The 22,068-nt window shown below is 38.3% G+C and overlaps 1 protein-coding gene across 1 annotated transcript in view; it reads right to left on the bottom strand.

The window, feature by feature from the left end:
• Positions 1-22,068, bottom strand: part of ADGRV1 (adhesion G protein-coupled receptor V1) — a 542,489-nt gene that overhangs the window by 511,715 nt on the left and 8,706 nt on the right. The window contains 1 exon segment of the mRNA XM_070373127.1: positions 1,068-1,252. Within this exon segment, the coding sequence (XP_070229228.1) occupies positions 1,068-1,252 (185 nt within the window).

The raw sequence follows: 22,068 nt of genomic DNA, 5'->3' as shown, positions 1-22,068 counted from the left end.
CTGTTGAGAAATGACTGGGAAATGATGCCACCATCAAGAAAAGTTGTGAATATGACAGAGCGATCTGAAAAAGTTATCAGGATATGATCAAAATTATATGTAAAAGGCTATAAAATATAATAAACTAAAAATATATAAATATATAATCAAACTAAAAATAAATTCAAATAAATACAAACATGTCATAAATTAAAAACCAAAAGCAATGCACAAAATTATAACACTGGGGTTCTTAGCTTTTCTTGTCTCTTTTTACAGTGTTTCCCAATTTGACGATTTAACCTATCGCTTAAAAAAACTTCTAAAAAAAAAAATTCCAAGTAGTTTGGGCCTCAAATATATCAATGTCCTTAGTGTTCATATGACATGATTTTCTGGTTAAATACAAACGCAGATACGTGTACATACAACCCATCTACTAACTAAACGGTGTGCAAGATAGAGCAATATTCTATCAAATTTCTACTTCTCACTTCTACTTACTGTACTTAATTTCTCCCAAAAGAGGAGCTCTCTAACATAAAGGTTTTTTTTAATTGCCATTCCTCTACATTTAAAATTTCATATATTTTTCTCTAAGTCACCTGATTCTAAGCAATAAATCCAAGCAGAGAATAACTAGAATCCAAGTTACCCCCAAAAAAATTTATTTAGAAATACTGATATTTTTGGTTTATAGTTGTTTTAAATATATTAGCATATTATGTTAGCATATATTAAATATATTAATATACTTAATTTTAATTAATATATTTAATTTATAATAATAAATATATTAGTGTATAAATATATTAATATATGCTAATATTCACATATATTAAATATAATAAGCATATTAACATTTTTAAATAATCAGTCTATATTTTTAAAATACTGTTACTGTCAAATACACATGCTACCTTAGATCACTCTATAAACCTCCAAGACATATAAAAAGAATGAACAGTTTATCTGCAAATTATTTATCATAATGGAACTACTCAGAATCTCAAACAGTTAAAGACATTCTGATCACTACGACATTTCCTACCTATTTCTGTAAAAATAGAACTACTGTCATCTCTTACCGATACAATCGCAGTAACATTTGCTGGGTCTCCTATCCTTTCAACAACAAGACGAATAACTGTTGTACTTGTTTCATTAACTACAAATTCTGTTTGTCCGGCAAATCTGATTTCTGTTTCTCCAAACACAAAAGGGATGAATAAAGCTGAAAGAAGATTTACTAATAAAGATGCAGAGGGCATCCCTATAGAGAAAAAAAAGAAAAAGATTTTGTTTACAAAATATATCCAATATATTTTCATTAGGGTGCATTGTCTACAGATATAAACACAGAGTGAAGAGCTACTAAGCAATAAGACATAAAGATGTATCAAATATTAAGCTATCCAATTCAAATGTGTGGCCACAGAAATAAGTCAAAAATGACAATACTCTTCTGTGGTACTGTCTACTATTCATAAGTACTTTTTTTTTCTTTAACTTGCATATTAACATAATAGTAATAACTTGCCTTACACTTATTTATCGAATTTAGTTTATTAAATGTCCCTCCAATTTATTCTAAGAAAAACCTAAGCAGCAACATGTGAACTGAATTAAAGCCCATCTTCCCCCAAATCAAACTGTAAAAGACAAGCAAAAACTAAAATTATCAAAAGGACTGATAATCTTAATGTGACATTCTCTATTTGACAATTATACAAGTATCAATATGAGCAAAACTCTTGGAACGGTCACACAAGGCAGTGAGTGAGAGCCAAAGTTTATTTCTTGGTCATATCTACTTTTCCCATAGTTTTGTCTTGAGAATGCTTTTTAAAATTTTTCAGTTATTGCAAGGAAATGCTAATCCTTTGAAAGAACACCTAAGTTTCTAATGGGACTTAAATTTCTCCCATTGTACTAGCTAAAATACTAGTATCACTTCTTAGAAAATGCCCATGCTTCTTTAAAACTAAGCAAGTTTGGCAAAGCATTTACTTTCTTTCCCATAACCTTTATTGTTTTCTTCTTCGTACAATGTGTGTGTTTATGAGACGCCAATATTGTTCCTACTTTCAGCTCTGTGTGATTCAAGTGTTTTCAAAAGCACAACAGCACAGGGGCCTCTTGAAAGAGCTGATGTTTTGTGATGCAGATGTATCTCTAAAAATGTAAGCAATTTATCTCACGGATCATTAAGATTCCAAAGGATTATGTGAGCAGCCACCCGAACATAACAAGTTCATGGCTTTTAAAAAAGTTGCATTACGTACTCTATGAACCAAAATGCTTCCTATTAATCTTTACCTTGGTCAAGAAGTAATAAAATTTTCATGTAGCTGCCTTTGCCACATGGCTACACAAGGCTTCATATTTAGGAACCACCAGATACACATGTTCTTAATGTACTTTAGGGTTAAAAGGCAAACTACTCAGTGGAATATATGCAAACAAGGCAGTCTGGGATTGTCTCACATGTGTGAGGCTGCAAAATCTGTAGACAGGGATGCAGAGTTCAGATAAGAGTCCAGGAAAGAGATGTAGACCTTAGGGGAAGCACACTGATTGAAACCGCCCACCCTGGCCAGGCCCTTTAATAACCATTCACATGAGTTGTTTTATGACAGGAGATCCTGGTAAGGAATACGCAACTAATAAGCTACCACCAACCGGAAGAATTTGGGAAAGGTCAAAAGGAGACACCGTGTGTCCGTCCATTTTCCAGAATCCCTCTCGCTAGCATTCATCTTGGCTGGGCGATGCGTGTGCCACCAGGAAAGACTCTGAATTAGAATGATGGGCCAAAGACAACCCGGAAACCAATCCCATCACCATAAAACCCGAGACTGCGAGCCACACGGCAGAGCAGTTCTCCTGGGTTCCCTTACCCTGCTGCTCTCCACCCGGGTGCCCTTTCCCAATAAAATCTCTTGCTTTGTCAGCACATGTGTCTCCTCGGACAATTAATTTCCAAGTGTTAGACAAGAGCCCAGTTTCGGGCCCTGGAAGGGATCCCCCTTCCTCCAACAGACCAACGGGCACAGATATTCCGGACATTTTTAACACCTGTGCCTTCTCTCTTAGAAAGCCTGCCATGGGGCTAAGGGACTTGGGAGAAGAAATAAGATAGTAGATAGTTCTTTCTCATCAACTGCAATCTCTTCCCTGACTTCTAAGCCAGGAGTGTGCACTGGGAAAGCCTAGGTGAGGCGGGAAACTGGGCGTGCTGGGCTAAACCAGAGACAAATGAAGATCTTTTGTGGAATTCTAAAGCCAGAATAATTTTACATCTCACTTATGACAAACAGGGGGAAAGAAAGAAACTAGGGACAAGAAAGAGAATGCTGAGTGAAGGGGGTATGGAGGTAGCAACCCAGGCCCTGGATGTGGAAGAAAAAGACAACTTTGGTCTGTTGTGATTTTGAAAGAAAACGCAATTGCTTGAACCTGAGATGTGACAGAACCTTAAGCTGAAATAAGACGACACCTGCAGTTCTAAGTGAGAAAGAGTGAGACTGAGTCATAGCGTGAAAAGGATGAATAACTTGTGATCTGTCATGCGCAACAATCAATGCCTACCTGGGAAGTGTGAGGGATGTGTCTTAGAGGAGACAAAATAAACCACATTTGTAGCTTTAAGTTAATTACTAAATTTTTCAATGCAATCCACTTGAACTTACTGCAGACTTTCCATATTTTTTTTAACATTATTAAACAGAGTTTTTAAGATTTTTTTTATGTGGACCATTTTTAAAGTCTTTATTGAATTTGTTACAACATGACTTCTGTTTTATGCTTTGGTTTTTTTTTTTTTTTTTTTTTGGCTGCGAGGCACGTGGGATCTGAGCTCCACAACCAGGGATTGAACCTGCACTCCCTTCACTGGAAGACAAAGTCTTAACCACTAGACCATGAGGGAAGCCTGTGGTAAGATTCCATATATCCTGAAGAAAAAGTTTAAGACCTATAGAAAGTAATCACAACAGCAAATGCTTAGTGTTGTTCTAGGTACTTTACACACAGTAACACATTTAAATCTTTACAACATCTCTGTGAAGGCGTCAGTATTATTAACCCCATTTCATAGCTCAGGGAACTAAGGCACAGATATTAGTTAACACACGCAGTATCCCTTGGCTAAGTAAGTGGCTGGCAAGATTTGAACCCAGTTCACCTCCAGACCCCCTACCCATAACCACATGAGACTGTCTACTACCTGTTATTCCTACAAACCACACATCTCTGTCTTCAATAATATGGAGGTCATTTATGCTACACATTTCCAAGCATGCTACTATTTTAAACTTACACACAATAATCAAAACCACCATCAGTTCAATTCAGTCACTCAGTCATGTCCAACTGCAACCCCATGGACTGCAGCACGCCAGGCTTCCCTGTCCAACACCAACTCCCGGAGTTTGCTCAAACTCATGTCCATCGAGTCGGTGATGCCATCCAACCATCTCATCCTCTGTCATCCCCTTCTCCTCCTGCCTTCAATCTTCCCCAGCATCAGGGTCTTTTCTGATGAGTCGGCTCTTCGAATCAGGTGGCCAAAATATTGGAGCTTCAGCTTCAGCATCAGTCCTTCCAATGAATATTCAGGACTGATTTTCATAAAACTGTATAATTATGAGTCTCCTAAAAGTTTGCACCTTATTATTCTGATAAACAGTACATTTGCTTAACTGAAACTATGATTCTCTTGACTATTTGAAATATTTAACAACATCTTTTAATGCCAGGGCCAATGAGCTCAAATGATGCATTCTTTCAATCTCCCACGCAATTAGATGCTGTGGTTAAGTCACTAAATTCATTTTGGATTGGCGCACATCAGTGAGTTTTGAGATTATGCAAAATGAACAAACAAAGCATGATTGGAAATGCCTCAAATTCTGTGACATCACTGATAACTGAATCGCTTTTGCTTTCATCTTTTCAACTTGTAAGAAAAGTTTTTGAAGCAAAGCTGGCATTCAATGGAAGTTAAGATGATGCAGAAAAAGCTTTGAAAGTGAAGTTCCCATCAGAAGACAGGCATAATTACACAAGTGCTGAATAGCTTCTTTTTAGGGTAACTAGGTACATTTTCCTCTATCATACTAAAAGTCCTGTCTTTGGAATTCCCTTTATTAAACTCAGAAGATTAGGCATTAGCAACTGACACTACACAAAAGTCTTACATCTATTTCAGGTCACTTTTTCTCTTATTAGGTTTAAAGAATATTTTACACAACCCACCAGACCACCTATTTTAAACGTCTCTATAAAATGAATTTCAAACATACATTTAAAGATCACTATGTGCTTATTTCATATTCTGTCACAATCGTGAAAGAGTAATTTTAGTTTTACTGACTCATTCCTCTAAATTGTAATGTCATGATATTCCAAAATTCAAATCCTCTCATTTCCAACTATCATCTACATTACCCTCATGACTCCCACTCCTCAGTAGCATGATTCAAAAAAAAAAATTTTTTTTTCCTGTCAGTAGGGGATCTCTTATCTCTTAAACTCTTATTGTGTTTAAACAATACTCATATTTAGGTTACTTTCTTATGTCTATCCCAAATTATACTATGAAGTTTGGACAGAGTCCAGATAATATGCAGATATAAAATCTCATGTTCTTGGATTTTAGTAATTATATTCAGCTTATCCATGTGGCTTCCCTGATAGCTCAGTTGGTAAAGAGTCCACCTGCAATTCGGGAGACCTGGGTTCGATCCCTGGGTTGGGAAGATCCCCTGGTGAAGGGAAAGGCTACCCATGCCAGTATTCTGGCCTGGAGAATTCCCTGGACTGTATAGTCCATGAGGTTGCAAAGAGTCAGACATGACTGAGCGATTTTCACTTTTCATTCAGCCTATCCAACAAGTCACCTAATTCTACCAAAAATCCTTCAAAATTAAAATCAGGAATATATTAGAACGGCTCTAACAATGCAAACTGGTTGCTTTCAGAAGAACAGGTTACAGTTGCACCTAACACCTGCACACTGAGCACCTACTATGCGTTGTGTAACACCTGTGCTAATCACTAAGGACACAAAGACGCTGAAGAGAAGGGCCCTGCTCCTGATTCTACTCACAGGGGTGGCCACAGACTTAGACCAGGCCAGTGAAAGTCAACAAGACAATTCTGATGAAATAATGCCGTTTGCAGCAACATGGACGGACCTAGAGATTATCACACTACATGGAGTAAGTCAGACAAAGACAAATATGATATCGCTTATATGTGGAAGTTTTAAACAATGATACAATGCACTTGGTAACAAATCAGAAACAGACTCACAGACTTAGAAAACAACCTTACGATTATCCAAGAGAAAAGATGGGGGATTAACATATACACACTACTACATATACAATAGATAACCAATATGGACCTATTTCATAGCATAGTGAACTCTGCTTTATATCCTGTAATAACTTAAATGAGAAAAGAACTTGAAAAACAATAGATACATGTATAACTGAATCACTATGCTGTATTTCTGAAACAAACACAGCATTGTAAATCAACTATAGTTCCAATATAAAATTTTAAAAAACAATTTTTTTAAGACACAATTCTGAGACTTTTGCTTAAGCATAAAGATGCAGATTCCCTCTACTGTTGGATTCAGGATCATGTTGATTGGGACCAGCTTTCTCTGAAGTCTGAAAGTAAAGCAACACAGCCAAACACAGATCTAAGAGGTGGAGAAGTGCCAAGTCTTGATACTCAAGTTCAAGTTCCTGAAGCCAGTTTTACCCTTGCCTTTTCAGTGGCTGCTGCTGCTGCTAAGTCGTTTCAGTCATGTCCAACTCTGTGGGACCCCACAGACGGCAGCCCGTCAGGCTCCTCCGTCCCTGGGATTCTCCAGGCAAGAACACTGGAGTGGGTTGCCATTTCCTCCTCCAATGCATGAAAGTGAAAAGTGAAAGTGAAGCTGCTCAGTCATGTCCAACTCTTAGCAACCCCATGGACTGCAGCCTACCAGGCTCCTCCATCCATGGGATTTTCCAGGCAAGAGTGCTGGACTGGGGTGCCATTGCCTTCTCCGTTTCAGTGGCTAAGGCAATAAAATACATTTTCTACTACAGCCAGTTTGGTTTAGATACTCCGTCACTTTCAGCATAAACATTCATCCATTAAATTCAAACCTAAGACACCATAAACTCATGTTTGGATATACCAAGTGGAAGATCCCTCCTCGTCCACTCTCATACTCAACAGCCATAGAATTCATAAACATCTGTGAAAGGACACCACACCAGCAGTCTTTCCTGTTTTCATGTAATTGTTGCTGTTGTTTAGTTGGTAAGTCGTGTCCAAGTCTTGGTGACCCCATGGACTGAAGCCCACCAGGCTCCTCTGTCCAGGGGATTCCCTAAGCAAGAATACTGGAGTGGGTTTCCATTTCCTTCTCCAGGGGATTTTCCTGACCCAGGGATTGAACTCGTGTCTTCTGTACTGGCAGGCAAATTCTCCCAGGCTGAACCATCAGGCAGGCCCCCATGCAATTATTACCACCATCTATAATATTTCCCCCTCCACTCTGAAATGGACAATTACGAGTGAGGAAATTTACAACAGACAAACGAAAAATGTCTTCATAACAGAACAAAGCAAGATAGGCATACACCAAACTGATTCAATGTACTGAAAAAGATAATGCACTTCTAACTGTCCTAAGGAATCCCAAGATCATGATTCCTCAAATTCAGTTCAGTCACTCAGTCATGTCGGACTATTTGCGACCCCATGAACCACAGTATGCCAGGCCTCCCTGTCCATTACCAACTCCTGGAGTCCACCCAAACCCATGTCCATCAAGTCGGTGATGCCATCCAACCATCTCATCCTCTGTTGTCCCCTTCTCCTCCTGCCCTCAATCTTTCCCAGCATCAGGGTCTTTTCAAATGAGTCAGCTCTTCACATCAGGTGGCCAAAGTATTGGATTTTCAGCTTCAACATCAGTCCTTCCAATGAACACCCAGGACTGATGTCCTTTAGGATGGACTGGTTGGATCTCCTTGCAGTCCAAGGGACTCTCAAGAGTCTTCTCCAACACCACAGTTCAAAAGCATCAAGTCTTTGGTGCTCAGCTTTCTTTATAGTCCAACTCTCCCATCCATACATGACTACTAGACGGACCTTTGTTGACAAAGTAATCTCTCTGCTTTTTAATATGCTGTCTAGGTTGGTCATAACTTTCCTTCATTAGTCAGGCATTAATTCCTTTCTCTTCCTTTTATCCTGGATGTCTAGCTCTTTCTTCCCTTCTGAAAATCTGGTATTTGCTAATTTCATTCTTCATTTGCATTGTGCTGTGCTCAGTCACTTAAGTTATGCCCGACTCTCTGCAACCCCATGGACTGTAGCCCATGAGGATCCTCTGTCTACAGGGTATTCCAGGCAAGATTACCAAGTAGGTTGCCATTTCCTCCTCCAGGGGATCCTCCTGAACCTGGGATTGAACCGGCACTCTCTGCTTTTCCTGCACTGGCAGGCAGATTCTTTATCACTGAGCTGTCCAGGAAGCCTTTTCACTCACATTACTTAGCACATAAACAAACTAAGTTTCATTTATAAAACAATACCTGCCAACACGATATGCTCTAATAATCATGGAATTCTGAATTCTGTTATCTAGGATATTACCTTGCTCTCATCTTGCCTCTTATTAATGGGTACCATAGAAAAGGTACCAAGTATACTATATTCTAAATAAATGGGAATGGTCTACTTTAAGTTTCAATAAGTCTGTGGAAACAAATCAGAAAAAAAATACATAAACAAAAATCAGGACCCAACAGATAACAATGTAAAGAAAAACAGGAGAATTCAACTGATTTGCCGATTTTGAAGCAATCAACTCTCATACATAACCTTTCATCAATCTGAATGTTAACTTGGTCTCTTTAAGTTTCACAATAAAAACTGGACAATCTCTGTGAGTGACAGGATGAGGGAAAAAGATTACTAGTGCAGAACTGAAGGGTTACATTGATTTTTCAGCTTCAGCTGTTGTCTTGTCCACGCCATAGCAAGCATCCTTCCCACAGTGGGACCCCCCAGGTAATTCATACTGAAAATATGATCCTAATGGAGCAAGGTTTTCAAGTTTAGAATTACTTGAATTCTATTACATTTACTAAAGGGCATTCTCAAACTATAGAATTACTCCTGTGGAACAACAGAGGTTTCATCATTCACATCATCAATTATTCAGCCTCTAAGAATTCTTAATCTGTGTTATTGGTATTTGGCAACTACTACAAAAAATTGGCTGTTTCCTTCTTCCATACTAAAACAGAATTTAAATGTGCATCTTTCAAAATCAAACAATCTAATGTTATAAATTGAGGAAAGGCTAAATACTTTTAAATGATAAAAGGAATAGTCCCATAGTTTTTCAGACTATAAATGTTTCTTATCTTTATACATACATATAACTTACAACTTTAAGGAAAATGATTTTATTCACCTGTAAATGACATATATGTGATACCATATTAAAAAGGAACAAAAAAGTAAGCAATAAAACATTTACCTCACACCAACCCCCACCAGCCATATGCTTCTTCTACACATAGTCCATTATGGTTATCGACCTTATCTGTCTCTCATGAGAGAATCTGTACATATATTAATATGTATGTCTACAGGAGAAAATTTTCTGTTTTCTTCTACATAGAGACTACAGGAATCAACACATTTTTTTCAAGACATAAATAGGTAAAGACTAGGCTTTGAGGTAGACATCCATCGTGGGAAAATATTTACTGTCTCAACAACACACTGTCAGCTTTATAGATCTCACCTGTAAAATGATGGTTCCCACTGCCTTTTACTGTATCTACCAATTCAGCCTCTAGGGAAGGGTAGACACAACTATGGAAACTTGAAATTTACTAGATCTCACATTATCAAACCTACATTCCTGAAGATCTACCTTAAGCATGACCTCTATACCTGGAACACAAGAGTCATCATGAGATCCCCTTTTACTTCATCCTGGGATTGTTTTTTATTGTTCCCCATTTGATCTCCTGTTTACTGATTCCCACATTTTCCTTTTATGGTTTACTTGGTTTATCCCTTTTTTTGATGGAGAACATCCTCCAGTAACTTCCCCAAAAAGTGTATGTGAATATAAATGTTTTAGGTCTTGCATATCAGAAATTACTCTAATATTAATTTTCCATTTAACTAATATTTTCATTGGGTATAGAATTTTTGGTAAAAATAGTTTTCTTTATTTTGAAAGCTTTGTTCCACTGTTTTCAGACTTCCAATGTTGCTGTTAAGAAATTCAAAATCATTTTGATTCCAAAGTATTATATATGTTCGCTTATTTGTGTTAACCCCACACCCCACCCCCTGACGCCCCAGAATGTTCTCTCTGTCCAAAGCATAAAATTGCACAAGATTTTTCTTGGAATGTGATTATTTTTGTCTATTTGGCTAAACATTCAGTCAGTCCTTTTCACTCATATATTCATCTTTAGAGTATCAGAAATTTTTCTTATATTATTTCACAATGATTTCTTCACCTTCCATTTTCACTGTTCTTGCATCCTGAAACTCTTTAACACTGGTTTTCTCAGACTAGCCCTCTAATTTTCTAATTTTTATCTCTAATTTCTAACCTTTGATTTTTCCCCTATTTCAGAGAATTTAATTCACAATAAAATTTCAGTTCTTCTAATTTTTTTTGTTTATCCCATTGTGTTTTCAATTTCTAGGAAATAGTTGTAGCCTGTTCTTTTCCCCTTAATCCATTAAACCATCTTTTACTTCTCAGAAAATACTTATTTTTTAAATTTTCTGTTCTCTTTATGGGGACTTCCCCAGTGGCTCAGCGGTAAAAGAATCCGCCGGCAATGCAGGAGACATGAGTTCGATCCTGTGTCAGGAAGATCCCCTGGAAGAGGAAATGACAACCTACTCCAGTATCCTCACCTGGAGAATTTCATGGTGAGAGGAGCCTGGCAGGCTACAGTCCATGAAGTCACAGAAGAGTTGGACATGATTAAGTGTCTAAATACCAACAACAACAATATTCTCTTTATAGCCTTTGTTACCTCCAAGTTGCTTTGTTATTTATTCTGGAATCTATCTTCTATGTAATGTTTCTTCATTTTCCATGAGCTCATGTACTCTCATTTTTGTAAGTCACCAAATAAGTGTATCATAAAAACTGATCAAGCTGCTCATATCTGGCTTACAAATGCCCACCGAGGAAAAAGGATGAACAGTATATAGAGCTATGTGGAGTGCTACAAGATTATGGATTTCATCTGTTGTCTTTCAACTCCACTTTGGCAAAACACAAAAGGAAAGATTCACTACACTAAAGCCTCTGAGGCAAATTCAAAAGCAGTGAATTAAGTCAAGGTATGTTCCTGCAGCCACCAAATCTGAAAGGTCTTCTGTCAAGAGATAAGACACACTTGTCTTTTCGCTCCTTTGAAATACAAGGCTCCTGTATCTAAAGGTTTCTTGAACCACCATTAGATGGCACCCCTCCATCTTCCAAAATAATCAATAACAATTTCTCAAATTATGAAAAAAGGTTGTAAGAATTTTTGCCACCCATAACATTGTACAATTTTTAATTCTTCATAGAACTCAAAGGCAAAAGTCAAAAATAATCTTCTTGAAATTAAAGTCTCACTGAAACAGCTCTAATTAGTTCTAGTCTTTCCACTGAGATTCAGTATTAACCTAAAAAAAAGGTGGGGAGAGGTACTTTGTGTGATTTCTTTATATTCTGTACCTACTTAGGGAATACCATCTGTTTTTACTAAGTATCTAGGTGCTTGTATTTTCTAAATGAATTATTTGCCCTCACGGAAGGTAAGGGAGAGAGCTTCATAAACAAACTCAGAGGTTTCAATCCAGAGACATGTGTTTTTTAGTCTAAACTGTATTTACAAAATAACACGAGAATGTGTGCCAAGATCATATGTGAAGATTCTGCATTTTTAAAAAGTGGATTTCTGGACTATTTTGAAAAATCACAGAATTGGTAAATCTGAGTCCACATTTTTACACAATACTGATTGGCTGGATCTGAGTGGCAGCTGTTATTTGGACAGAGAATTTGCTCTCCAGAAACCTGCCCATGTCTCCTCAGTCTTGGGTAAAAGAGGAAAGTAAAATATTTCATATATTTATGCCATTCAAAGAGGGAAAAAGAGGCACAAATGTGCATCTGCATAGATGCACACACACACACATTCACTCATTACACGTCTTACGGACTGCCTCCCTGCAGAGTTGCAGGCATTTGATTTTATAAGACACTGGGAGGCATTTCTGGCATGTGAAGATTCTGTGATAGGTGCTATGAAGCCTCTAGCGGGATGCTGCCAGGACGTCTGGGGGTCAAGCAGGAGGTAAATACTAGAGCTGGAGTCAGACATGGGCTCCACGCTAGTCTCAACCATCTTCCCACCTGTGTGACTTTGAACAAACCAATTCACTTCTCTGGGACTCAAGTTCCCTCAAGCGTTAAAGGAAGGAAAAAAGAACAGCTGCAGCATCAGGGTAGATTCCAGGCTCTAGGCCTTCCATGTCCACGCGGTCAAGAGAAACGGATCGGGCAATCTAGACTGCCTTGTGTACAGACCATCCTCTCATCCACCCACCCGTAAAGCAGCAACATCAGAATAAAAGGAGGCTGTCTGGGGTAGATGGAAGCATTGAGAATTTAGCAAAGGAATCGTGGGATTCCTGATATTCCTGGATGACCTGCAAAACTTGAACCAGAGTATTAACTAATTCCACACCTTGTTAGGGACACAGGAAGCAAGCATCAGGGTCTTTTCCAGTGAGTCAGTTCTTCGCATCAGGTGGCCAAAGTATTGGAGTTTCAGCTTCAGCATCAATCCTTCCAATGAACACTCAGGACGGATTTCCTTTAGGATAGACTGGTTGGATCTCCTTGCAGTCCAAGGGACTCTCAAGAGTCTTCTCCAACACCACAGTTCAAAAGCATCAATTCTTCGGTGTTCAGCTTTCTTTATAGTCCAACTCTCACATCCATTCATGACTGTGGAAAAACCATAGCTTTGACTATATGGATCTTTGTTGGCAAAGTGGTATCTCTGCTTTTTAATATACTGTTTAGGTTTGTCATAGCTTTCTTCCAAGGAGCAAGTGTCTTTTAATTTCATGGCTGTAGTCCCCATCCACAGTGATTTTGGAGCCCAAGAAAATAAAATCTGTCACTGTTTCCACTTTTTCTATTTGCCATGAAGTGATGGCAACAGATGCCACGATCTTAGTTTTGTGAATGCTGAGTTTTAAGCTAGCTTTTTCACTCTCCTCTTTCACCCTTATCAACAGACTCTAGTTCCTCTTTGCTTTCATTTTGTCCGTATTAATTGGGTAAATTAATAACAATAATGCACAATTATTGAGCAGTTACTCTAGGTTAGGCAATGTGCTAAGAATAGCTAGATGGAACTGTCTAGGTAGTTGGCAAAGCTGTGACTGATGGAACATGTCAAAAGTGGTTTGTAAAGTTTTGTGTTGCAGATTTCTCTGGATGGTGCTCCATGGTCTGGCAGACCAGTTGAAGTTGACAGTGATCAAGTTGAGACATTAATGGAAAACGGTCAGCATTATACCATGCAGGAGATAGCCCGATATGCTCAAAATACCTAAATCAAGCATTGGAAATCACTTGCACCAGCTTGGTTATGTTTATTGCTTTGATGTTTGATTTCCACATAAGTTAAGCAAAAAGAATCTTGACTGTATTTCCACATCCATTTCTCTACTGAAACGTAAAAAAATGTTCCATTTTTAAAAACAAGTTGTGATGGGTGATGAAAATGGATACTGTACAGTAATGTGGAATAGAAAAGATCCTGTTCAGTTGCTCAGTCCTGTCTGACTTTTTGTGAACCCATGGACTGAAGCTCTCCAGGCTTTCCTGTCCACTATCTCCCGGAGTTTGCTCAAACTCATGTCCATTGAGTTGATGATGCTATCTAACCATCTCATCTTCTGCCACTCCCTTCTCCTCCTACCCTTAATCTTTCCTAGCATCAGGGTCATTTCCAACGAGTCAGCCCTTTACATCAGAGAGTCAAAGTATGGGAGCTTCAGCTTCAGCATCAGTCCTTCCAATGAATATTCAGGGTTGATTTCTTTTAGGATTGACTGATTTGATCCCCTTGCAGTCCAAGGGTGTCTTCTCCAACACCACAGTTTGAAAGCATCAATTCTTCAGTGCTCATTCTTCTTTCTAGTCCAACTCTCACATCAGTACATGACTTGCACATGATTGCTGGAAAAATCTGCTAATGCAGGAGACGTAAGAGATGTGAGTTCGATTCCTGGGTTGATAAGATCCCTGGAGGAGGGCACGGCAACCCATTTCAGTATTCTCACCCGGAGAATTCCATGGACAAAGGAGCCTGGTGGGCTACAGTCCATGGGGTCACAAACAGTCAGACATGACTGAGCATGCATATCCCATCTTATTACATAATTATTTAAAAGAATGAAGAATATCATATTATAAAATATTATAGTCTATCTTAAATGAATTTTATGATGCAGTATGTTAATTTAAAATAAAATATTTTACATAAAATATAAATACTAAATATACATACATGTTTATATATACAAGTGAATATCCACCTGGAAAAGTACTGAAAAAACCATGGTCAACTTTAGGCAAAAGAAATTTGAAGTGATTTTGCTGTTTCTTTGTGTTTTTCTATTTTTTTCATAGTTACTGCATTTGAAAATGTTCTACTTTGGTCATTTCTAATCCTATTTTGAAAAGCAAAATACCAAAATATAGAACTCTGAAACTGAAGATCATTTTCTAAATGAGATCTAAATCTAAAGATCATTTAACATCGCCATCCTAACACTTGAATTGTGGCTGTAAATTTCTAGGGCTTCATGTAATCCAAGAACTACAACTTTAGAATTATATGAATGTGTTATCAACACATTATAAAATAGGTAACTTCTAGATATGTTTAGTGCCCAAGTGTTTTTCTAAAACAAAAAAGGCAGAAATATCAATCAAAATAAGAATGTAGACAAATCTCTCATCATCTTTTTGTACCTTTCCTGTTTTCTTCCTTATCCTCCATCCTCCATTTTCTTCTTTCAGCTGTAATATACAACTTCAGAAAAGAATACAGTTCCCCCTACACAGGTCTATTTCACATGCTTCTATGAAATCCTTTCTACGCAAAACTTACCTTACAAGAATATTCACCAGTGAAAAAGACTTTAATAGAATTCATTGTGTGTATCAACTACACTATATTTCATCTCTTGACTTGGCCATAGGAGACCTGATATCATGAATTGAAATACAAGGAATCTTCTTCTGATAATGCAATGACTCCCTCAGACTGTTGCTCCTTTTTTATTTTGCCTTTGATCAATGTGTCCAGGGTACAAATTATCTTGAAGTTATGCCACCCACTCTGCCCTCACCTTCTAGCATGGTAATTGTCCCTTCTTTCAATCATAAAGTTTAACTGGCTTTTAAAAAAAGATGTATCATTTTTCTATCTGTATTTTTTTTCACAATTCATGAAAGACAATACTTTTTGTTACTTCTTTCAACATTAAATTTTAATTTCACCCTATTTTGAATCCAGAGTTTCATTTAAACTTACAAAATTAAATGTGAGAGTTGAGGCTCTGCGAATGTAGACTAGAAGTGAAAGTTTCACAAGAAGTGACTTACCTGAATTTCTCTTGTAGCTTGGACTTAACTTTCCCATTATCAGACCACATCTTTCCCACTCTAAATATCTCCCATTTCTCTAAGTTCAGCCACCTCCTATAACGCTTTTAAATATGCTCTTGTGGTTTAGGATGTGCTGGAAAAATCATAATACAAAATGTGACTGAGGGGCTTTCCTGGTCCAGTGGTTAAGTAAGCCAGAAGGAAAAACACCAATACAGTATAATAACGCATATATATGGAATTTAGAAAGATGATAACAATAACCGTGTGTACGAGACAGCAAAATTGACGCTGATGTATGGAACAGTCTTATGGACTCTGTGGGAGAGGGAGAGGGTGGGAAGATTTGGGAGAATGGCATTGAAACATGTAAAATATCATGTATGAAACGAGATGCCAGTCCAGGTTCAATGCACGATACTGGATGCTTGGGGCTAGTGCACTGGGACGACCCAGAGGGATGGTATGGGGAGGGAGGAGGGAGGAGGGTTCAGGATGGGGAGCACATGTATACCTGTGATGGATTCATTTTGATATTTGGCAAAACTAATACAATTATGTAAAGTTTAAAAATAAAAAAAAAAAAAAGAATCCACACTTCCAGGGATTTTTCTGATGGTCCAGTGGTTAAGACTCCATGCTTTCACTGCAGGAGTCATGGGTTCAATCCCTGGTCAGGGAGCTAAGATCCCACATGCCAAAAAAATAAAAAGAATCCACACTCCCAAAGCAGGGAATGTGGGTTCCATCCCTGGTTGGGAACTATATGCCCACAGCCAAAAAGTAAATTAAAAAAAAAAAAAAGTGACTGAAAGAGCAGGTGGTTGGTCACTTCCTGCTTCTTGAGTCACTTTCTCATGTGGCTTCCTGATGCCACATTCATCTGCTTTCCCTTCTCACTCACTAGGTACCCTTCAGTCTCTTTTGCTGGATCCCTATCTTCTGATGTCTTTGTGATAAAACAGGCATCAGTCTGGGTACAAAATACCTTGAAGTTATACCACCCTGGTCGCAGTCCAGGTACCAAGCCCAGACCTCTTCTGCATCTACACTCACTCTCACTGGGATCTCATTGACCTCACTGTTTTAAACACAGTCTTCCAAATGTACATCTCCAGCCAAACTTCACCTCTAAACTTGGAATTTATTCAGCAGACTATTTGACATCTCTCAGTTCAGTTCAATTCAGTCACTCAGTCGTGTCCGACTCTTTGTGACCCCATGAATTGCAGCACACCAGGCCTCCCTGTCCATCACCAACTCCCGGAGTCTACCCAAACTCATGTGCATTGAGTCGGTGATGCCATCCAGCCATCTCATCCTCTGTCGTCCCCTTCTCCTCCTGCCCCCAATCCCTCCCAGTATCAGGGTCTTTTCCAATGAGTCAACTCTTCGCATGAGGTGGCCAAAGTACTGGAGTTTCAGCCTCAGCATCCATCAGTCCTTTCAATGAACACCCAGGACTGGTCTCCTTTAGGATGGACTGGTTGGATCTCCTTGCAGTCGAAGGGACTCTCAAGAGTTTTCTCCAGCATCACAGTTCAAAAGCATCAATTCTTCGGTGCTCAGCTTTCTTCACAGTCCAACTCTCACATCCATACGTGACCACTGGAAAAACCATAGCCTTGACTAGATGGACCTTTGTTGGCAAAGTAATGTCTCGTGCTTTTTAATATGCTGTCCAAGTTGGTCATAACTTTCCTTCCAATGAGTAAGTGTCTTTTAATTTCATGGCTGCAATCACTATCTGCAGTGATTTTGGAGCCCCCAAAAATAGTCTGCCACTGTTTCCACTGTTTTCCCATCCATTTCCCATGAACTGATGGGACCAGATGCCATGATCTTAGTTTTCTGAATGTTGAATTTTAAGCCAACTTTTTCACTCTCCTCTTTCACTTGACATCTCTAGGTATAGGTAATTTTTTAATCTGATTTTTATTTTCAAAATATATAATGCATTTCCATGAATACAAGCTCAAACCTATAGTTTAACAAGGTATATTCAGAGAATTCTCACTTCTATCCATCTATTCCTTTCTCCCTCCACCCACAGGTAACCACTTTTACTAGCCCTGGAATTATGTTGCCAATGTTTCTTTTGCAGACAGAACTACATATGGACAAACAAACTGAAACAAGTAAGATTAACTGTATATCAAGTGGTGATATAATCACTGACAAAATAATTCTTTCTAGTGGCTTTAGAACATGGTATTTTGACCATCTGACCTAAGTAGAATAAACTCTAAGGACAAACACCCTGCTTCAACGGAAGTTTATACTTCAATCGGTATTCTTACTGTCAGTGGTAATATCAGTATTATTATATTTAAATTAAATTTGTATATTGTAGAATACACATTTCAGGACCACATTTTACACACTGTAGAATATATATATTGAAACTGTATATGTTGTAGGATAGAACAAATAATAAATAACTACATAAGAAAGAAATGAACATTAAAAAGGCTTAAAAGTAATGACAAATCCATAACAGTAAGCATTACTAGTGCCCACATTTTTGTTTCTAAACATCACTCCCCACAAAAAGGAACCAAGGGTCATTAGAGGAATAACTGATTACTTGGGGAGGAAAATATACAAAATGAACCTGAACATCTCATAACAGCAAGGAAGCTACTGAAGATTAATGAGGTCATGTCAATGGGGCACAAGAGGAACATGAGAGGGTTTCCATCGACCAAAGATTAAAATTTTGTCTATCTAAGAGGGTAAAGACTGCAACTGTTTGAAACACACAGAATATATAAACCCTTAAGTTTAAAAGGATACAAAAATCAATCACTCCGTCTGTCTGTCTCATTCAGTTCAGATCAGTTCAGTCGCTCAGTCATGTCCGACTCTTTGTGACCCCATGAATCGCAGCACGCCAGGCCTCCCTGTCCATCACCAACTCCCGGAATTTACATAAACTCATGTCCATCGAGTCGGTGATACCATCCAGCCATCTCATCCTCTGTCGTCCCCTTCTCCTCCTGCCCCCAATCCCTCCCAGCATCAGGGTCTTTTCCAATGAGTCAACTCTTCGCATGAGGTGGCCAAAGTACTGGAGTTTCAGCCTCAGCATCAGTCCTTCCAATGAACACCCAGGACTGATCTCCTTCAGTTCAGTCACTCAGTCGTGTCCGACTCTTTGCGACCCCATGAATCACAGCACGCCAGGCCTCCCTGTCCATAACCAACTCCCGGAGTTCACCCAGACTCACATCCATCGAGTCAGTGATGCCATCCAGCCATCTCATCCTCTGTCGTCCCCTTCTCCTCTTGCCCCCAATCCCTCCCAGCATCAGAGTCTTTTCCAATGAGTCAATTCTTCACATGAGGTGGCCAAAGTACTGGAGTTTCAGCTTTAACATCATTCCTTCCAAAGAAATCCCAGGGCTGATCTCCTTCAGAATGGATTGGTTGGATCTCCTTGCAGTCCAAGGGACTCCCAAGAGTCTTCTCCAACACCACAGTTCAAAACCATCAATTCTCCGGCACTCAGCTTTCTTCACAGTCCAACTCTCACATCCATACATGACCACAGGAAAAACCATAGCCTTGACTAGACGGACCTTTGTTGGCAAAGTAATGTCTCTGCTATTGAATATGCCATCTAGGTTGGACATAACTTTCCTTCCAAGGAGTAAGCGTCTTTTAATTTCGTGGCTGCAGTCACCATCTGCAGTGATTTTGGAGCCCAAAAAAATAAAGTCTGACACTGTTTCCACTGTTTCCCATGAAGTGATGGGACCGGATGACATGATCTTCGTTTTCTGAATGTTGAGCTTTAAGCCAACTTTTTCACTCTCCACTTTCACTTTCATCAAGAGGCTTTTGAGTTCCTCTTCACTTTCTGCCATAAGGGTGGTATCATCTGCATATCTGAGGTTACTGATATTTCTCCTGGCAATCTTGATTCCAGCTTGTGTTTCTTCCAGTCCAGCGTTTCTCATGATGTACTCTGCATATGAGCTAAATAAGCAGGGTGATAATATACAGCCTTGATGTAGTCCTTTTCCTATTTGGAACCAGTCTGTTGTTTCATGTCTCTTGGTCACCACTAAATGCAACCAGGGTATCAACTCCTTACTCTGAAATTAACATTTAAAGGGAAAGAATTAAATATTTATCCTATCTATCCTAGGTAAATTCCTTTTCAGAGTAACCAAATAGCCTAGTTAAGGAAAAAGTTTTCCTTAAAAAAATTCCAGTTAAGGTGGCAAGAGGGACAGAGTTAGAAAACCACCTGTTTGCTACTTCCAAAAAAATAACTAAAGAAATGACCATTCATAGGTGAAACAATTAGATAAAAATTTAAAAAAAAATAGATTAAAGATTCTAATGCAAGACCTGAAACCATAAAACTCCTAGAAGAAAACCAAGGGGGTAAGCTCCCTGACATTGGTTCTGGCAATGATTTTTAATATTTCACATAAAAAGGAAATTCAACAAAAGCAAAACTAAGCAAGTAGGACCACACTAAACTAAAAAGCTTCCACTCAGCAAAAGAAGCCATCAACAAAATGAAAAGGAAACCTGCAGAACGGAGGAAAATATTTGCAAATCATGTATCTAATAAGAAGTTACTATCCAAAAGATATAAAGAACTCATAAACTAAATACCAAAAATATCTGATTAAAATATAGGCAGACGAACTAAATAGACATTTCCCAAAGAAGACATAAAAATGAGCAACAGGTACATGAAAAGACAGTCAACATCATTAACCATCAGGGAAATGAAATCAAAACCACAATAAAATATCACCTCACACTGTTAGAATGGCTGTAATAAAAAAGACAAGAGATGTGTTGATAAGGATGTGGAGAAAAGAAGTTGGGCTCTATTGGAGGGAATGTAAATTGGTGCAGCCACTGTAGAAAACATTATAAAGGTTGCTCAAAGAAACTAAAAATACAACCACCAGAGGATCCAGCAATTCCCATTCAAGGTACATATCTGAAGGAAACAAAATCACTAACTCAAAGACATATCTGTATCACCGTGTTCACTGTAGCATTATTTACAACAGCCAAAACATAGCAACGACCTAAGTGCCCGTCAATGAATGAATGGATTGAATGGATACTGTGATAAACATGTGTACACACACACACACACACAGGAATAGTATTCAGCCATAAAAAAGGAAATCTTGCCATTTTTACAACATGGATAGACCATGAGGATTTTATGCTAAGTGAAATAAGTCATACAAAGAAAGATAAATATCGTATGATCTTACTTATATGTGGCATTTTAAAAAACAAACTCAGAAACAGATTACATTGGGGCTGCCAGAGGGAGATAGAGGTGAAAATGGGTAAAGGCGTTCAAAAACTATAAACTCCCAGTTATACGTTCTTCCCAGGATGTAATACACAGCATGACGATTACAGCTAACAAGATGGTATTATATATTCAAAAGCTGCTAAGAGAGAAAACCTTAAAAGTTCTCATTACAAGAAAAAATATTTATAGCTATGTGAGGAGAGGGATGTTATCTAAACTACTGTGGTAATCATTTTGCAATATACACATATATCAAATCATTTTGCTGTACACCTTAAAATACTACAGTGCTACATGTCAATCACATCTCAGTAAAACTGGGGGTGGGCTGGTAATGGGAAACTTCTGAATGTAGAGACTGGGCTTTCTGACTGTTGATTTAAATTCAAATCCACTGCTGACGCCTAGTGTCACTAAAGACAGAGAACCACACATGTCCAGATAAATAGCATATAAACTTTACAGCACCACCTATATTGTCCAAAAGACAGAACCTGAATCCAATGGACGTTTGACAGCTAACTCCCAGTTTCAGTTCAGTCGCTCAGTCGTGTCCGACTCTTCGAGACCCCATGAATCGCAGCACGCCAGGCCTCCCTGTCCATCACCAACTCAAAACAGGGGATAAAGAAACTCATTAAGTATTCCAAAAAGAAAGAAACAATCAAATGCAGAACACAGATACACCAGGTGATAAATTACCAAATTTATTCAACACATCAAAGGTATGGGGGGAAAGGGAGATTCAAAACAACTTTGAGATTCTGTCAGAAGGAATAGCTAAGAATTATTTACATCCTAATTAGAAGAATCAAACTCTAAAAAGACATATTTGAGACAATCAAGGAAATTTGAAAATGAACTCACTAGTGAACGAGACTATGGGATTATTGTTAATTTTGTTAGGTAAGATAACAGAATTGTGATTATGTAAGAAAATAACCGTATTTTTACAGCTTCCTTCTGTGATATGTTGATACATGAAACACACACAGAAAATCTTGAAAACTGTCAATTCTGAGCAGTAGGTGTA

This window comes from Bos mutus, chromosome 7 (assembly GCF_027580195.1).
Source record: "Bos mutus isolate GX-2022 chromosome 7, NWIPB_WYAK_1.1, whole genome shotgun sequence".
Lineage (NCBI taxonomy): Eukaryota > Metazoa > Chordata > Mammalia > Artiodactyla > Bovidae > Bos > Bos mutus.
This window is presented reverse-complemented; position numbering and strand designations above follow the sequence as displayed.